The sequence below is a fragment of the Ahaetulla prasina genome, chromosome 10 (assembly GCF_028640845.1).
Source record: "Ahaetulla prasina isolate Xishuangbanna chromosome 10, ASM2864084v1, whole genome shotgun sequence".
Taxonomy (NCBI): domain Eukaryota; kingdom Metazoa; phylum Chordata; class Lepidosauria; order Squamata; family Colubridae; genus Ahaetulla; species Ahaetulla prasina.
In genome coordinates, this window is record NC_080548.1 from 18,207,840 (window position 1) to 18,225,443 (window position 17,604).

Consider the following 17,604-nt stretch of genomic DNA (forward strand, 5'->3'; position numbering starts at 1 on the left):
CATATTATGAGAAAAGCAAAAAGTTGTGATTTGATGTTAATGCCTTATTTTACTGCAACAGAGTGAGTCAATGCTTCTTTTCCTTGACTAGTCTCCATCCATTGTTTCTTGTGTTGCCTTCTGATACTTTGCAAAATAAGTTGATCCCCTCTTCTTTGTGGCAGCCCCCCAAATACTGGAATATTGCTATTATGTCACCCCAGTTCTTTTCATTAGACTAGACATACCTAGTGAACTGATCGTCTATGCTGCTCTGCATTCAAACTACAAAATGCCCATCACTGAATATGAAAAATATGTATTTTCCCCAAAATGTTGCTGAAGAGTTATGGGAGAACAAACCAAACAGCGACCGTCAAAGAAAAATATTATTTTTGGCACCTTTTTGACTACATCAGTCACAGGTAAAGACAGACGCAGCTTCGATAGGGCCATGGGAAAAATAACTTGTCAGCCTTGCCAGGCAAACTAGACAAGGAAACACAAAAGGAGTTAAATTTACCTTATCTTAAGGCCACCTTAACAGAATCTTGCCAAGTCTGAAAATACAAAATTCCCACCACTTTTAACAACCTGATCCCTTAGGACAGGGATCTCCAAACTTGGCAGACTAAGACTTGTGGATTTCAACTCCACAAGTCCACAAGTCTTGGAAGTTGCCAAGTTTGGAGACCCCTGCCTTAAGATTTGGTCCTTCCTAAATTTCTTCCTGATGGGTAAGCCAGCGGGGCTCCTGCCTCTCATCTGATTGTTTCCTAGGCAGCATCTCTTCCCTTTTCCCCAAAGTCACCCACATATTCTATTACAGAATCATTGAACATTTTTTGCATCCAACAGTATGATACTCCAGCATCATACTGCGACTGCAGCAGCTGTGAAGGGCATTTCATCCACATCAATTCACTAGAAAATTAACAACTATGATACACAGTGGCTAATGTAACTGGATCAATACAGGAAGCTGCCCAGAGTCCAGCAGCTAAATTAAATCTAAACAACAACTAATAATAATAATGATCAAATGTCCTCCAGTTTAAAAAGAGTGCAGGGTTTATTCTAAACAGGCACTGCTGGTTAGGTATCCCCTCTTTGTGCATTTGTTTCATGCATGAATTAACAGTCTTGGATGGTGAGTTTTGGAAGTTGAATTAATTTTAAAGTTGCCAAGCTTGAAAAACATGATTTAGGATAGATAGAACTTTAAAAATGTATAAGTCAATTCTGCATGCTGAAAACTGCAGGACCCAGTTAAGTGGGAATTGCAATCCAACACTTTCCCTGAATTTGAAGCTCAAGGCCCAGCTGAGATACTCAGCCCTGGTCTAGCACAATGTTTCTTAACTTTGGCAACAATTTTAAGATGTGTGGATTTCGACTCCCAGAATTCCCCTGCCGGTATGGGCTCCTTAATGGAGATTACACTTATCAATGGCTAAAGCTAAGTGAAGCTACCTGGTATAAATTCCCGGGAATTTGCAAAAAGGTCTTTTTAATTGCATTACTTAAAACTACATCCATACCAACTTTAGAAAAAGGAAGATTTTTCCAGAGCAGGGGTCTCCAACCTTGGCAAATTTAAGCCTTGGCGGACTTTAACTCCCAGAATTCCCCAGCCAGCAAAGCAGGCTAGGGAATTCTGAGAGTTGAAGTCAGCCAGGCTTAAAGTTGTCAAGGTTGGAGACCCCTGTTCTAGAAGGGTCTGTAAATCTAATAGAAAAACCCTGTTGAAGACTTTTTTCTATTAAAGGGTCTCCTGCTTGGGCGGGGGTTGGACTTTAAGACCGACAAGGTCCCTTCCTTCCAACTGTTAATGGCAGGATTCATCCTACCAATCTAAAAGGGCTCCCGCAGATTCTGCGATGAAAAGTGGGGGGAGGGCGTCTGGATGACATACGAGGAGACCTCTCCCCTATTAAGCCTCCCACCGCCAAAGCAACATTGACACGGGAAAGGCGGCCAATTCCCCATCCGCTCACCCAATTAGGGAATCTCGCGTGGGAGAAAAATTGCGAGAAAGCGCCCAGACTAGGAACCAAACCTCGGTGCTTTCTTCCCGCGAGTGGAGGAGGGCTCTCTTACTTCGATATCAAGCGTCTAAACAGGAATCGCTTCGAATTAAATAGAAGGATGGCGATGGATGGAGAAGCACGCTACGAAAACGGAGCCCCTACTAACCTGCTTCTCGGCCTCCGAGCACGGAAAGAACGCGCGAGTCTCGGACGTCGCTTTTTATATCGCCCGTGAACGTCTAATTCGATTGGCTCCTTAAAAAAAAAAACAAATCGGAAAGGGCTCTTGGGAAATGTAGTTTTTGTCCAAATCCATGGCAGGCCAGCAGGGCGCACACTTTCCAAGTTCTTATGAAAAGGTTTTATTATATCAAACGAATGAACAAAGAAGAAACGGAAAGGCTTATTCTGAACAATCGATTATTAACATTGAAATTAATCCAGTTTGTCCCAACTGGAAGGTACAAACAAAAGAGCTCTAAAATATTTGAACAAATTGCTTGGAAAAATCTTGTTTGTTGCCCTTTTTTTTTTGCAAATGGAAAACTTTTAGCAACACATTTCAGCCACCCCACCCCCTTGCTGAAAATCAGGTACAGATTTCCTACACTGCCAATTCAATGGATTCTTGGTATCCTATACATGCTAGGGACCTATTTAAAACATGTATTCCTTGGCATAGACACACATGTGGGTGTTTGGATTATCTCTAACTAGAGGAAATATTAAACTTCACATGTTGCCTAAAGTTGCCATTTTGTGTTCATGAAAACCAGAATTTGTAACTAAAGTGCAAACAATACGCAGATGTTTTTTTTAAGCAACGTTTTCCATGTTCCACCCCATTGTCTTTGTGAATCAAATCTCAAGTGTTCCTGCCTGTGGATCACATGTTTGAGAGCTACAACCTATCCATAATCCAGTGAAAGGTTATGTACTCTGATTTTCAGATACAACATTACCTGATGAAAAAAAGAATCATATAATTCAATATATGTTTACTTGGTTATTCCATTCCACAGGTACACAATTTTTTACAGGTTATTCTTACCCGGTAAGACTTAAGTGACTTGCATAAATTTCTCTTCATTTCTAAATCGGAAATAAGCCCTGCTATAAATGCACACATTTTCCTTTCCCTGCAGAAATTTAACTAAGTGGACATCCACTGGAGACGTTAACACCCGTTTGCTTTTAGCAATTTTCCTTTAATCATCACTACAATAAACGCAGTGTAGTCGTGGGAATCGTCCTATTAACAATACAACTTGTACAGCAACAAGCAAGACATCTCAGGCTGACATGGCCTCTAGTCCTACCTAGAGATGCTAAAAATGCCAATTTATAAAACTGGCCCAGCATTGCCCAAAGCTTCAAAATCCCCACCCTTCTCTGCACCTTATAACAGAGATAATATAAAGGACAGCATCTGTGTATTCAAAACGGAAGGAAGCAACTTCTATTCTTTGAATGCAAGATTATTTATTTATTCATTATAGCTGCCCATCTCAATCCAATTCACCTGTAATCAGACACTAGGAACGTCTGTCAATAATTACTGCATTTAACTCATTATCTTCATATTCACACTGCCTTCAAACTGCGCAGCTCATGAGTGAAATACCAGACCTCATTTGAGGCGGAATTATATTTCTCTTTTTCTTTTCTTTTTCTATTGTTACTAGCAGAGTTTTGAAGTCCTGGGAAACGCTGCTGCATCCTTTCAGTGGCTCCCAATAAAGATATTATCCAGCTATGGAGTACACAATTAAAATTTCTCTGATTGCCTTAAGACTTCTTCATATTAAAACAGAATATCTGTTTGTTTTAAATAGAAGTTGCCTGTACGTGCTTCAAAATGTAGAATTTGTATCCCCTTTCAGAAACTGCTAAACGTTTGCCCAAATTCCTGCTCCCTCAAAGGTGTTTTTTTTTTACTTCATAGTGCGGTTTTGCTTCAAAATCATTTCGATGGAGATTTATTTCAGCAAAGAAAAAGAAAGGACTCCTGGAACTGTTCGATGGGCCTGCTTCTGACTCTTGATGCCATTTACCCTATGGAGAACACCAGATATTCCCCACCTTATTGTGTAAAACATACTTTTTTTTAAATTGTAGTTGGAATTAAGATTTCCCATCTTTTATTTAGTTCATAAATTAGAACTTCTTGGCTAGGATAAACAAGTCTTGCCTTAAAATCAATAGGGGGGGCGGGAAGGGAGAAGAAGTAAAACTAAGTCCCCAAGTTCTAATTTCATCTCAAATAGAAGTGACCACAATCCTCCTCTGCTACACTCTGCTGCTCGACGAAGTCCAGGAAGAACCCAAAGCTGTCCTCTGCATCCTTGACTTGAGGATCTGGTGGAGAGAGAGGGATGAGTCCGTTTGCAGCTGCAACTTCCATGCGCTTTGGCAGGAATCCAAGGCCCACTGGCACACGGCTCGGAGGGAGCATTATCAGCAACATGGCAATTACGCAGCCTGGAGCTCTGAAGACACACTGTCCAAAGGCTGCCAATGGCATTCTATCAAGGCATCATAGAGTTCTTCGCTCTGCTCCATAAACTGCTTGTTGGCTTCACTCACATCCGTCTGGGGCATCGGATCTGCCAATGGAAGGAAGCCTACATGAGTGAATTTCGGAAGACATTTGCGTGAGTGCTGAAATGCCGAATTCTTTGTGGTTTGGACTGTTGTTATCTTGATTTAATTAGCTCTAATATCAATCAGAATTTTACCTACACAGGCAAACCTCTTTGAACAATTGACAATTAAACCAGAACCCCAAACATTGGTTCAATGTTTTCTCCAAACTGGATGAAATAAAAATGGAGGGTTAAGGAAGATTTCACTGAACAAAGAGACTGTTATAAATAAAATGCCTGATCATACCGCAACTGGTGAAATAAAGATACAATTGTCAAAACTGGGCAGTTCTCCATGCATTCATCTCAAGCACTTTAACTTAGAAAATGATGGAGAGCTTTTTAATCCATTTTAGAGGGAACAAAAATCTATAAAATTTTGTTTCTCAAACTTTTGGAATATAGTCTTAGAAGAGTTATATACATATAGCAATAGCACTTAGACTTATACAGTGCTTTACAGGCCTCTCTAAATGGTTTACAGAATCAGCATATTTCCCCCAACAATCTGTGTCCTCGTTTTGCCAACCTCAGAAGGATGGAAGACTGAGTCAGCCTTGAGCAGTTCAGGATCGAACTGCTGGCAGCAGGCAGAGTTAACCTGCAATACTGCATTCTAATCACTCCGTCACCATGCAGGGATGACATAGCATATCAAAAACAGGCTTTTGACCAACTTAAATGTAAAGAAACTGGGGTTTGCTTCCCACTACCAGCTCTATATTTGTAAATGAAAATACTTGCTTGGATTAGAAAATATATTTAATTATAATACATCCAGAGTATTCAATATTTCAATCTTTCCAAAAGCTTTCTGCTGGCCCAGAACTGATTTGGTTTGAGTTGCCAAATTAGAAAAGGAAACATAATTTCTACTTCTAACGAGGAATTACAATAAGCAACCTTACCTTCTAATGCATCTTCACCCACTTCTTCATATGTCTGCAATAGTGAGAATTACAAATTAAAAAGGAATCAAAAATTGTTTATTTAGAAGCATTTAACACAAAGTTTTACAGGACCTACATAGCATAAGGACTGCACAGTTTTGGTAATGCCTGGGAATCTTTACTCTCACCTGCATGGTATTCTGTGTGTAGCCATATTGTGGATAGCTGTAGCTGTAACTGCCGGTGTTTTGATCGTATCCCCAATGGGCATAGTAGTTCTGATACTGTTGATAGTACTGGTTATAGTTATAGTTGTACATCTGATTGTACTCTACCATCTTCAGCCGATTACTTGGAAAAGAAACAAGGGTGGGGGATGAAGAGAGTCAATGAAAAAGAATTCTGTATCATTTCTGAACAAAATTTAATCTATGACAAAAATCCTAAAACTACACTCATTTCATTCCAAGGCCGTCAGATAGATAGATAGATAGATAGATAGATAGATAGATAGATAGATAGATAGACAGACAGACAGACAGACAGACAGACAGACAGACAGACAGACAGATAGATATACACTACTAAATGTCTCTGTGTTTGTAACCTTCAATTGGGTAAAACGGTGCATCATAAGGCAAACAATTTTTGAATCAAGGTTATCTCAAATGGGCTAACGTAAAGTTTGTATCCAAAATCCATGATTCACGACTCCAAAGGAAATGAAATTTCAAGGATCTTCAGACCAGTTGCATTGGTAAAGTCGTACTCCTTACCAGCTTCTCACAAGCAAAGTCAATGGGGAAGCTGGTAGGAAGTCAGAACTTGCTCCTACTGCTTTTTTTGTCTATCTGTGGTCGTTCTGTTTATTTGTTTAGGTAAGGAAATATGACCCACACAGGTTGTCTAGTAAGTCATCTGTATTTTGACCCACACAGGTTGTCTAGTAAGTCATCTGTATTTTGCTGTGTAGTGTTTGTGGCCACTTTATTCACTGAGTCTCATTATCTTAGGAATAGGGAAGCTGTGATACTCCACATGAGCCAAATTATAGCTTGCAGCATCTTCAGCATTAGACCAGGTTGGCTGGCATTGCTTGGGAGTCTGGTAACACCTGGAGGCCCACAAGTTACCTGAATTTCTACTAAGGCTTTTAGTCAAGCTTATAGGGTGGCTCTCCAGGGAATCCACCCTTAAACTAATGTACTTATCTGAATCTTTTTAGATCACCTTTTAGGAAGCCATTATGTGGCTTTCAACGTAAGGGCACAATCCCAGTGTATGACCCAAATAAGCAGAACTGCTGAATAAAAAACACCTTCCATCTATACTTACGCTTTTGGTATGGCAACGCTCAAGCGTATCGGCTTAGAACCAAGGCCGACAGCCCCCTGGCACTCTACCAGTGCTCTTTTTTGCTCCAGTTCATCTGAGAATTTCACAAAACCATAGCCTCTGTAAAAACACAGAATAAGCAACAGGAAGGTAAAAGAGAAGGTCAGCTTGCACAATGTCTATGAAAATTGTCAATCATGCAGGTCATGGTAAGCTTGCACCTTCTATGAAGCTCTAGCTGTTGTGCTCCGCCCGCGGTCTGTGCAGCTGGCAGCAGAATTGGACAGAGAGGAGGTTGGGGAGGAACATGGGTCAGTCCTGGAGTCTGGGGAAGGCTTGGATGAGGGCTCTGCATCGGAGGCAGAGAGGGGGTCAGGACCACCTGGGAGTTATGTGCTGCCTCTGGAGCCTCCAGAGTCAGACATCATGTCGTGTCCCACTCCTCCGCTGACGACCGGGTCAGAGAAATCCGAATCAGGCGTGCCTCTGCAGCTCTGCCAAAGTCCTAGCAAAGTTCTCAAGGCAGACAGGAGACCAGAAAGTGACTTCAGCAAGATATGTTAGACTTTGCCTGACTCAGAGAATGCCAGAAAGCAGATCCTTTATATAGGCCATGGGGTGTGGCTCCATGGCTCAGCACTTATCCAGGCCTGCCCCTCCCTTCCTTCTGTCGCCTCCGCCTATCAATTCTTCTGAAGCGAGGGTCACTCCAGTCTGCAGCTGTTGGTAATTGACCTCCCTCAGGCTCACATGCTGTGGGGGAGGGGGAGGGGTGTAGTTGCTCCGTTTGCCTGGGCATGGAGCCAGAGCTGGGAGCTGGAGGTACTTCTTCCTCCTCAGCCTGTCTGGGCATGGAGCCAGGGCTGGGGCTGGGAGGCATACTAGGACATTCCTCAGCGTTCGGAAGCAGATAAGAAGGCCCCGGCTGCGGTGAAAGCAGGCGAGACACAACACATCAGTGAGGCAGAGGAATAGGGAGAGCCTGTTCCTAGTGCGCGCATGCGCAAAGCTGCCAGAAGGCAAGAACAGTTAAAACAAAAGGGACGATTCGGGAGTAGGGCCTGGAGATGACTGGCCCCTCCCATAAGACATAAAGGAGGAGCAAAGGCATGTGAGCCTTTGCAGGAAGCAACTTTGTTTATGCTGGTCGGTTTAAATTCTGAAGCTCCATTTTGACTTTGTGCTCCATGTGGCCTTGCAAAACTAATTGCCAATTAGGTCTTTGGCAGCATGTCAAGGGAGATAAAGGTGGGTGCTTATCAGCCTTATCCCGAAGGACTGTGGCAGACTTCTGTCAGACTCTTTACCAACTCTTTGTGACTCATTAGGGGCTATGAATGAACAATAATTCACAGCCGTTGAAATAAAAGAGGGTTTTTGGGACTAATTGTGTGCTTTTTACTGTCTCAGGAAGCCTAGATCAGAACACTTGCAGAACTTTCTGAACTGCTGTTGACCCATTTGCCATCTCATTTTACTGAACCATTCCTCAAAAAAAAATAAAAAATTGTAATGGTTAATTTAGTATGTTTAATTCATTAAGAGTATAAAGGGGAATATATGCTCCCATGAGGCCAGGGGCAAGGTCCCCAGAGAGCTTTAAAACATGTTTTCAACTTATACTTGATATAACAGAGGGGGAAAATTACTAAATGTCTGTTTAGGGAATCACATTTGTTACATTAAAATTTAATGACATTTAAAATGTAGTTTTGTTTTGGCTTTTCCTAGTACTTTTTGGAATGTGATTTTCTCATTTAGTCTTGACCTATAAGAACAGGAGGTTTCCATCCCTACAAATTTTCGGGATTACTGTCTTCTAGAAGGCTTAGCTTTCTTTTATAAAGGCCGACAAGATTCCCTCTATGAGAAATGGGCATGCAAGAGTTCTGTTAGTCTAAACCAGAGGTGGGGAGCATGGCTGGCTCAGGAATTCTGGGAGTTGAAGTCCACAAGTCATAAAAAGGGCCACTTCCACCCACCCACCCCGGTCTAAACCAAAGATGGGGGAACCAGGATCTCTGCTCCATTCGGCATTTGTTTCCTTTAGGTAAACATAGGCCTTCACTCTATGGAAATGTTGTAAAACTATGCTATACAGGTAGTCCTTGGTTTACAACCACAATTGAGCCCAAAACTTCCTTTGATAAGCAACACAGTTGTTAAATTTATTATTTATTTATTTATTTATTCATACTTTTATACCGCCCTATCTCCCTAGGGACTCAGGGCAGTGTACAGCCATATAAAAAACACATAAATATACAAAGTAAAACATTAATCTAAAAAACTTATTAAATAGGCCAAATATTTAAAATAGACATATAAATAATAAAACCCAGTTAAAATTTAGTTTAAATTTTTTTTAAATATTAATAAAGCCCCAAATTAAAATTTGACACTATTATGCCAGTCCCGCTTGAATAAATAGGTGTGTTTTGAGCTCATGACGGAAGGTCCGAAGATCAGGCACTTGACGTAAGCCAGGGGGAAATGAATCGTGTCTGTTTTCCAACCTTTTTGCCATGGTCGTTAAAATGAAATCACTACAGTTGTTAAGTGAATCATGCAGTCATTAAGCAAATCTGGCTTCCTCCATTGACTTTGCATGTCAGAAATTCCCTAGGAAGGTTGCAAATGACAAATCCCAGGACCGCAGGATGCTGCAACCATTGTAAATAAATGCCAGTTGCCAAGCACCCAAAATCTGATTATATGACTGTGGGGATACTGCAACAGTCATCAGTGTAAGTACTGGTTATAAGTCACTTTTTTTTCCAGTGCGGTTGTAAACTTGATCATTAAACAAATGGTTGTTAAGTCAAGGACTACCTTATACTAAGTACAGATGCACAAAAGAATATATGTGGGATTTAAACTAGCTGCAAATCGTCATCTTCTTTTAACAACCCCATAATCCCTTGTGGGGTGGAGTCTGGGCAACTGAATGGAGCTGAGTGTTTACTGGCTGGATGCCCTTCCTGACACCAATGCGGAATTATATTCAGCATCAACGTGGCCAGAGAGAGAAATATCTGTCTCTACCTAGGATCGAACTCAAAGCCTCCTGATTGTGAGGGGAGAGCTCCACCTCTAGGCCACCGCACCACTCACTTAACCTAGCTGCAAAATGTTCTGAATAAAATAGTTTGCACACTGGAATGGATGCTGGCAGGTTACTTTAACTCTGTTGGGCCACTGCAATGAATAAGCCCTCATCACACACAATTCAGAAAGAAATCTTTCATAACAAAGAATATAAAAGTTAAAAGATAATAGTTTACACTGGACAGATAAACTACAGAGGCATCAACACTTGTACATACCTATTTTACCTCCATCCCCTGGATTAGCACCTTAGTATCAACTACAGAATAGTGTAGAATTCCAGCACCACTGTAAATTCATTGCAGCTAAATCTTTTCCGATTTCTCTTAACCGACGTATAGAAAGAAGGAGCATCTTCACACAAGAACAGCTTTGCTTCATCCATTGCAAAACAGGAACAAATAAAGCAAACCGCATTTTGGAAAAACTTACTTGGAAACGCCTGTCTGATCCACGACCACTTTTCCACCCCGACATGATGGGTATACTTTTACAAAAAATTCATATATCATCCCGTCATCTACATCAGGGGAAAGATCCCCAACAAACAGGGAATATTCTGGGCTGTGGGGGAAAAAAAAAGAGAAAGAATAGGAATTGTCCAAATGCAGCTGTCAACAAAACTCAAAATTAGCACCTGTGAATTATTTTTAGGAGATCAGCCAGGAATTGGTGTGTGTCAAATAGTGTGTGCGTGCGCGCAATGGGCCTGTATTGAATTGAAAACCAGTGGTGGCATTTTTTGAGCATGATTGCAGAGCTTCGATATATTCTAGCCCTAAAATGGCAGCTGTGAGGTATATAACCAGTCAAAAGATTGAGAAAGCTTTAATATTCAATCATATTTAATACCACACCATCTAGGTTTATTATAGCCACCTCCCTTCAAAACCTGCTCAGAGACATTCTTGGAAATAAAAGTGATGCTGGAGGCCAGTGTGTTTTGCTTTGCTGGAGGTTAAGAGAATTTTATCTGGTAAGCCCAGAGTTACTGAGTTTAGTTAAGTAGGAGATAAGTGCACATGGTGCCCTCTGTAGTTGAAAACAGAGAACTACACGGAAGGGAAGACAAAAAATGAATTAAAACCTATTTTAAATTGTGCGCCATAATTTTACACTTTAAAAACACAGTGGGAGGCTTCGTTTCCTTCTTCTTTTTCCAAGAAAACCAATGGCAGTTGTAACCTGTAATTGTGTTCAGTCTAAGCAAAACTTTTAGGTCAGTGTTTCGCAACCTCAACAAATTTAACATGTGTGGACTTTAATTTCCAGAATTTCCCAGCTTGCTGGAGAATTCTGGGAGTTGAAGTCCATACATCTTAAAGTTGTCAACTTCAAGAAACACTGCTTTAAGCAACTATTTAATTTCATTTTACATTCTCCTGTCTCTTGGTATCTCCAAATACCTATTCAGAAATATACATAAGGGGGAAAGGGTTACATTTATTTAGACGCTTGAATGAAAAATATGCTGAAAAGTTTTTTTTTTTGGCAAATGCCTCCCTCAAACAAATGAATACCTTTTAGAGTTTTTAATATAAGTGTAAGTGTAAGTTGGAACTGTCCCCTTGAGGTACCAAGGAGGTTTGTACCATCTGTTCTCCTGTGATAAGCAGAACTCCAACCATCTTTCATTGATATGCCATAAGTTCCGACCGTCTTATGTTTTATTATAGAGAGTTTCATCATGTCCTCTATCTTAGTTAACCTCTGAACATTAAATGATAATAGTTTTAATAACAAGATTAAATGTTATATGTTATCTTTGTGTTCCTAAGCATTTCACTGAATGACTGTCATTAATAATACCAGAAGAAACCATGAACCAAATGCTTTTATAGTTAATAGAAACAGCCTCAAAGTTTGTTACTGTTTCCATCATCCCAACCGCGCCCAAATATAATTTAGGACAGGAGGTCTCCAACCTTGGCAACTTTAAGACTTGTGGACTTCAACTCCCAGAATTCCTCAGCCAGCGGGTTGATGATGGAAACAGTATCCTGATCTAGGGCACTACTTCTCAACCTTAGCAACTTTAATATGTGTGGACTTCAACTCCCAGAATTCCCCAGTCAGCATTCCCCCCCCACCCCACCCCACCCCCGAGTTTGGAAAATAACCCTTCAGGATTTTCTTAGGGAAGAATAAGCTGAACATCACACATAAAAGATAAGAACATGGAAATGCTTCTCTTAGGAGTTTAGCTTACCTGTTATCAGGCTGCTTCCCATATGTGGCATAGTTTAATTTAAAGCGCTTTGTCTGAAACACAAAGTAAAGATGCAAAAACATGTTTTAAATATGGCAGTTCAAGGGAAATAACAATTACAGGGTTTTACAGGAGTTTTGCTACACGGTGATTTGGTTTAGTTCTTTCTGTTCTACTCATGTGAGTAGAACCGAAAGCTCACATAGATGGAATACTGAAATATTTTTTACAGACTGAAACATGCTAGCTGGGATAAGCACCTTCCCTTACTATTCTGATCATTTAGTGTACCTAACCACACAATACCATTTTGCGCGGCACAAAGGTTGCACTAGAAACCAGGGGACTGCAAATTCTAGTCTCGCCTTAGGCATAAAAACCAGCTAGGTGACTTTGAGCCAATCACCAGGACCGTGTGAATTCTACTACCACCTTAGGCATGAATGCTGGCTAAGTGATTTTGGGCCACTTATCAGGAGATTCTTAATCCTGTTTAGGCATGAAAGCCACTTTGAGCTGACCAATACACATAAAAGGCAGGATAAAATATTTATTTATATCTTGCCTTTTTTATTATTTTTAGACATAACTCAAATAATTCAAGGCGAGGAACATACCAAATACCTCTTCCTCCCCCCACTTTTCCCCACAACTCAGGGAGGCAGATTGGACTGAGAAAGATATGATTTAGAAATCCCAACGACTTAAGTGGGGCTTCTTCCCAAGTAGGTGTGGCTTAGGATTTCAGAGTGGCTTTTCAGATGAGCTTCTTTACTTACAGGGGTGGCGCCAGGAAGGGGCTTCCCGTTGATTTTATGTAAACATTTCTCTGCTGTGGCCAGATCAGCGAATTCTACAAAGCAATAGCCTGCTGGAATCCTGGAAGGAGAGAAATAGGTCATTCATTGCCTGTGTTTGTGCCTGTCAGTGAAAAATGTTGTGGAGAATAATGCTACCAATGTTTACTAGCCACAATAGCTATATATTACCTCCGGTGTCAAGGCAGTACGCCTCTCAAATCCCAGTTGCTGGAAAACACTAGCAGGAGGGCGCTATTGCTCTCATGTCCTGCTTATGAGTTTCCCAGAGGTATCCCCTTGGCCATTGTGGGAACAGAATGCTGGGCTAGATAGGCCTTTGGTCTGATCCAGCATAATTCTTCTTATGTTCTGCTTTACTGCAAAGTGAGAGATCAGGACTTGGCAATCATATCTCAAACAACGTGTCAAATTATGTTCTGCAACAGAGGCCACAGAGATGGCGACCAGGATGACAGCTTTTCCAGTAGTGGCAACCTGTTTACAGAGTGATGTTCTCAAGACAAATTAAGGCGGCATTCATAAAGATACCAGATTGAAATTACATGCACTTGAAAAAGGAATCATTCACGATCTGTCTCTTGATTGCTTTTAACAATTTTGGCAGAAAAGTTTTTTTGGGGAGGTGCTCCCATTCTTAGAAAAGACTAGGAGAGGGAGCCATGATCAATCAATGAAAGAAGACTGATCTAATGGACTGACTCTGGATAAGCATCGCATCTTGTCCCTGTGGCAAACTAGATAGGGTTAATTAATGGGGGCCCACTTTATACGATGCCACAAAGTCACAACATGGCTTGTTTAATTTTAGCCTAATGTGGAGTAGGAACCATAATATAGCATAGTTTACGCATCACGTACCAGTTACAATATTAGTGGCTTATTCAATGAAGCCTGGTTAAACTGTGGTCCACTAACACAAGGTAGGAATTAAAGCAGTATCCAAGTGACACAATCTATAGACGGGTTGAAAATAACCTCTCCTTCCCACCAAAATATATGTACATCAATAGCCAATACATGAAAAAAACAATCTATTCTGAATATGCACATCCAATAAATTAAGCCAATAAATTAAAAAAACCAAGCAAATAACCCCATCAGTCTATTCTGAATATACACCATTAACAGCCAAGAAATAAAAAACAATCAATACCCTGTCAATCTATTCCGAATTATCTTCACACTCAGGACTAGTTGTCCCATAGTAGCAAAAGCTCTTGAAATGAAGTTCTCATCCATATAGGGTTCCAGCTAGAGAGAGAAAAAGAGAGAGAAAAAATAAGACAAGAGTAAAATAATTCAGCAACAATAAGAATAATATAATGAAGTGCCATTTAAGAGATGCTGCTTGACTCTTCTCGCCTGTAGGAAGCGATCCAGGAATACACCTGTTATTAAAACAAGCTTCCTGAAATGAAGCTGCTAACTCTTTGAAGAAAGAGAAAGGGAAGTTGCAGTAGTTTTCTCATTTCCATGCTGTCAAAACTTGGCTCCGAGCAAATCAAATTAAATATAGTGGAATGATGGAAGAGCCAAAAGATCTGCATGGTCCCCTACTTTGTTAAACTGGAAAATATTTCAATGATAGTGTCAGGTGTGCCTCCGTTCAAAACTCAAGAAAGAACCCCCCCCCAACTCCATGTTTGTAGAGAAAGGTACTTTTACTGAGTATGAACTGAATGCAACAAAAGGAAAGCAACGTCTGAGGCAATAGGTATGAAAATTGCATATTGAAAGCATCCCCAAATCCCTCCCCCCAAGGACCCAAGTTGAGTGTCCAATTCACATCTCTCCATGTGGGGGTGCTTCTTCAGACAGCCCCATCTATCTGGTATGCTGGAACAGTTGACCTTGACAGCTATCAGCTCTGACTGCAGCTGCTATGAAGACAGTGAGAAGTTTCCTCTTTTTGAGACATCTCAACCATCCGCAACTGAAATAAATTTCTCCACCTTCGTGTATTGTCTGCTAAAAAAATATCTAAAAGCAAGGGAATCGTGTAGCCTGGCTCTGTTCCAATCCACCAGTACTATGAACTGAAATTAAAACTTAGCATGTGTTACTGAATTATAACCCTTCTTCCTTTGTTGTTCTCTCATTCCTTCCATCTCCTTTTGCATCTCTATTTGAAAGGGAATATTTTAGATACACAAAGAGTTACTCAAAAGTTAAGAGAGCCGCAGGTGGAGGAGACTACAAACAGGAATAGGATAGCACTCTATGCATTTGATGGAAATTGACAGATGGAAATTTGATCAACGTGCAGATTTTCTAAGTGTTGTCCAGGAGTTTTTGGTACGGCACCCAATATGCCAATTGCATTGGGACCACCCTGGTCTATTATTACTATTTAAATTTATTATGGCAGAGAGCCAGATAGCAGTTAAGGTATCAGGCTAGAAACCAGAAGACAGGACCACAAAGCAGCTGGGTGATCTTGGGCCAGTCCCTTTTTCTCAGCTCCAGCAAGGAGGCAATGGCAAACCACTTCTGAAAAACCTTGCCAAGGAAACTGCAGGGACCAGTCCAGGCATTCCCCAAAGAGTCAACACTGAATTGAAGACGCACGTAAATACATATCTCAGAACAAAATAGAATAACAAAGAGTTGGAAGGGACCTTGGAGGTCTTCTAGTCCAACCCCCTGCTGAAGCAAGGAGACCTTCCACCATTCTGGACAAGTGGCTGTCCAGTCTCTTCTTAAAAGCTGCTGGTAGCATGCCGACTCTGTACTTAGTTTACTTTATTGTCATCGCACTTGGTGCAATGAAATTAAATGCCATCTTCAGTGTACATTATAATAACACAAACACACATCCCTCACATCTAATTGAAATTGGGGGGGCAGAAAAAATTGATATTGCACTATACCGTAGTATTCAATATGGTTACTACCCTGGGATAGAAGCTGTTTTCCAACCTATTTGTCCTTGTTTTTATTATCCTGTACCAGCTCCCAGATGGTAACAGTTCAAAAAAAAAAAAAAAAAGGAGGGGGGTGCCCAGGATGAGACGGATCTTTAAGAAGGTTTTGAACTTTTGGTAAACCCCTTAGAGCAGGGGTCTCCAACCCTGGCAACTTTAACACTTGTGGACTTCAACTCCCAGAATTCCTCAGCCAGCACGCGCTGCCTGAGGAATTCTGGGAGTTGAAGTCCACAAGTCTTAAAGTTGCCAAGGTTGGAGACCCCTGCTCTAGACGACTGTGGCCTTACAACATCCCCCCCCCCAAAAAAACCCACCCCAAAAGCAAAGTCCAAGAAGCAGGACAAAGCAACCCAGCCACTAGGAGCCATTAAAATCCGACCCTCTCCTCCGCCCCCCAGTCTGGGAGCAGAACCAGGACTTGTGGGGGAGGGTCTTTAAGCCCCCCCCCCAGCAGAGGGGCGCCTTCCGGATCTCAAAGTGGGGAGGTCGCTTCTAATTCCTTCTCAAGAAGCAGCCACCCAGCGAGGGGAGGGGGGAACTTCAGGCACTTCGCCACTCCGGAGGGCAGCGAGGACCCCCTCCTCAATTTCATCCTCCCTCCCCCCCCCTCCTCCCCAAGAGGGTCTCCTCGCATATCCAGCAGCCCCTCGGCGGCCTGCGCGGGCCCCTCGGTGAGGACCGGGCAGCGACCCCCTCAGCCCCTGCACGAGGGCGCCGCGCCCCCCGACCCACCCGCCGCCGTCGCCGCCACGACTCACGTCTCCCATCCACAGGCTGGCGGCCATGCTGCTCTCGCCGCTCCAGGGCGGCCGGGCCGAGGGGCGGGCGACGGGGAAGCCTGCCCCGCTCAACCCCGCCGCCGCCGCCGCCGCCGCTTCACCGCGTTTCCGCGGCCCCCGCCTCGCTTTTCTCCCTCAGCGCGAGGTTTTTCTTTCCCCCCCCTCCCCCTCCCGCGCGTCTGGGCTAGAGGCGGAAGAAGGCCGGAGCGGCAGCAGGCACTCCCGCCCGAAAGCGGCCTTACCCACAGCGGCCCCTGCCGTCGCGGAGGAGTCCCTGCAACGCTCCGTTCTCCTCCAAGGACGGGTTCAGAGCTTCTGGCGCTGTTTTCTTGCCTTTTTAGTCGGCCGTTGAGGACTCGGTTGCGGGCCGCCGTTCGAGGCAGGGCGGCGCGGCGAGCTGGGAAAAGGGCTCGGTCACGAGTCACTGGTTTTTTCCCCCAGTGCACTGTAACTTTGAACGGTCACTAAACGAATGGTTGTAAATCAAGGACTGCCTGTAGTCACACCGCTTTTCGTTTTTCTCTCTCTTCTCGTTTCAACGTCCTTTTTTTCGTTCGTCCAAGCTGCCGGTTCTAGAGAATAGAATAGAATAGAATAGAATTTTATTGGCCAAGTGTGATTGGACACACAAGGAATTTGTCTTGGTGCATATGCTCTCAGTGTACATAAAAGAAAAGATACGTTCATCAAGGTATAACATTTACAACACAATTGATGGTCAATATATCAATATAAATCATAAGGATTGCCAGCAACAAGTTATAGTCATACAGTCATAAGTGGAAAGAGATTGGTGATGGGAACTATGAAACGATTAATAGTAGTGCAGATTCAGTAAATAGTCTGACAGTGTTGAGGGAATTATTTGTTTAGCAGAGTGA

General features: G+C 42.3%; 1 protein-coding gene and 1 non-coding gene across 3 annotated transcripts; both read right to left on the reverse strand.

The window, feature by feature from the left end:
- Positions 1-294: 294 nt before the first annotated feature.
- On the reverse strand, positions 295-437 carry LOC131204889 (small nucleolar RNA SNORA16B/SNORA16A family). The gene has a single exon (XR_009156660.1). It is a non-coding gene; the product is annotated as a small nucleolar RNA SNORA16B/SNORA16A family (small nucleolar RNA).
- A 2,555-nt stretch (positions 438-2,992) lies between these two features.
- TRNAU1AP (tRNA selenocysteine 1 associated protein 1) lies at positions 2,993-16,890 on the reverse strand. 2 transcript variants are annotated; one of them, XM_058195297.1, is made up of 9 exons: positions 16,703-16,890; positions 14,171-14,268; positions 12,976-13,075; positions 12,197-12,249; positions 10,420-10,551; positions 6,880-6,999; positions 5,733-5,895; positions 5,563-5,596; positions 2,993-4,633 (listed from the first exon to the last, which is right to left on the reverse strand). In XM_058195297.1, the coding sequence occupies exons 1-9, from the start codon at positions 16,727-16,729 to the stop codon at positions 4,482-4,484; spliced, it is 879 nt and encodes a 292-aa protein (XP_058051280.1). In that variant the 5' UTR covers positions 16,730-16,890; the 3' UTR covers positions 2,993-4,481. The 2 variants fall into 2 exon arrangements, with proteins under 2 accessions (XP_058051280.1, XP_058051281.1); XM_058195298.1 differs by having other exon boundaries at positions 2,993-4,615; positions 16,703-16,887.
- Positions 16,891-17,604: the final 714 nt, after the last annotated feature.

Excerpts from the sequence above, each read along its gene's own strand:
- TRNAU1AP (XM_058195297.1), bottom strand. The coding sequence starts at position 16,729 with ATGGCCGCCAGCCTGTGGATGGGAGAC. Across the intron at positions 14,269-16,702 it reads CCAGCCTGTGGATGGGAGAC|CTGGAACCCTATATGGATGA; the intron begins GTGAGTCGTGGC and ends TTCTCTCTCTAG. Across the intron at positions 10,552-12,196 it reads GGGAAGCAGCCTGATAACAG|CCCAGAATATTCCCTGTTTG; the intron begins GTAAGCTAAACT and ends TTTCCCCCACAG.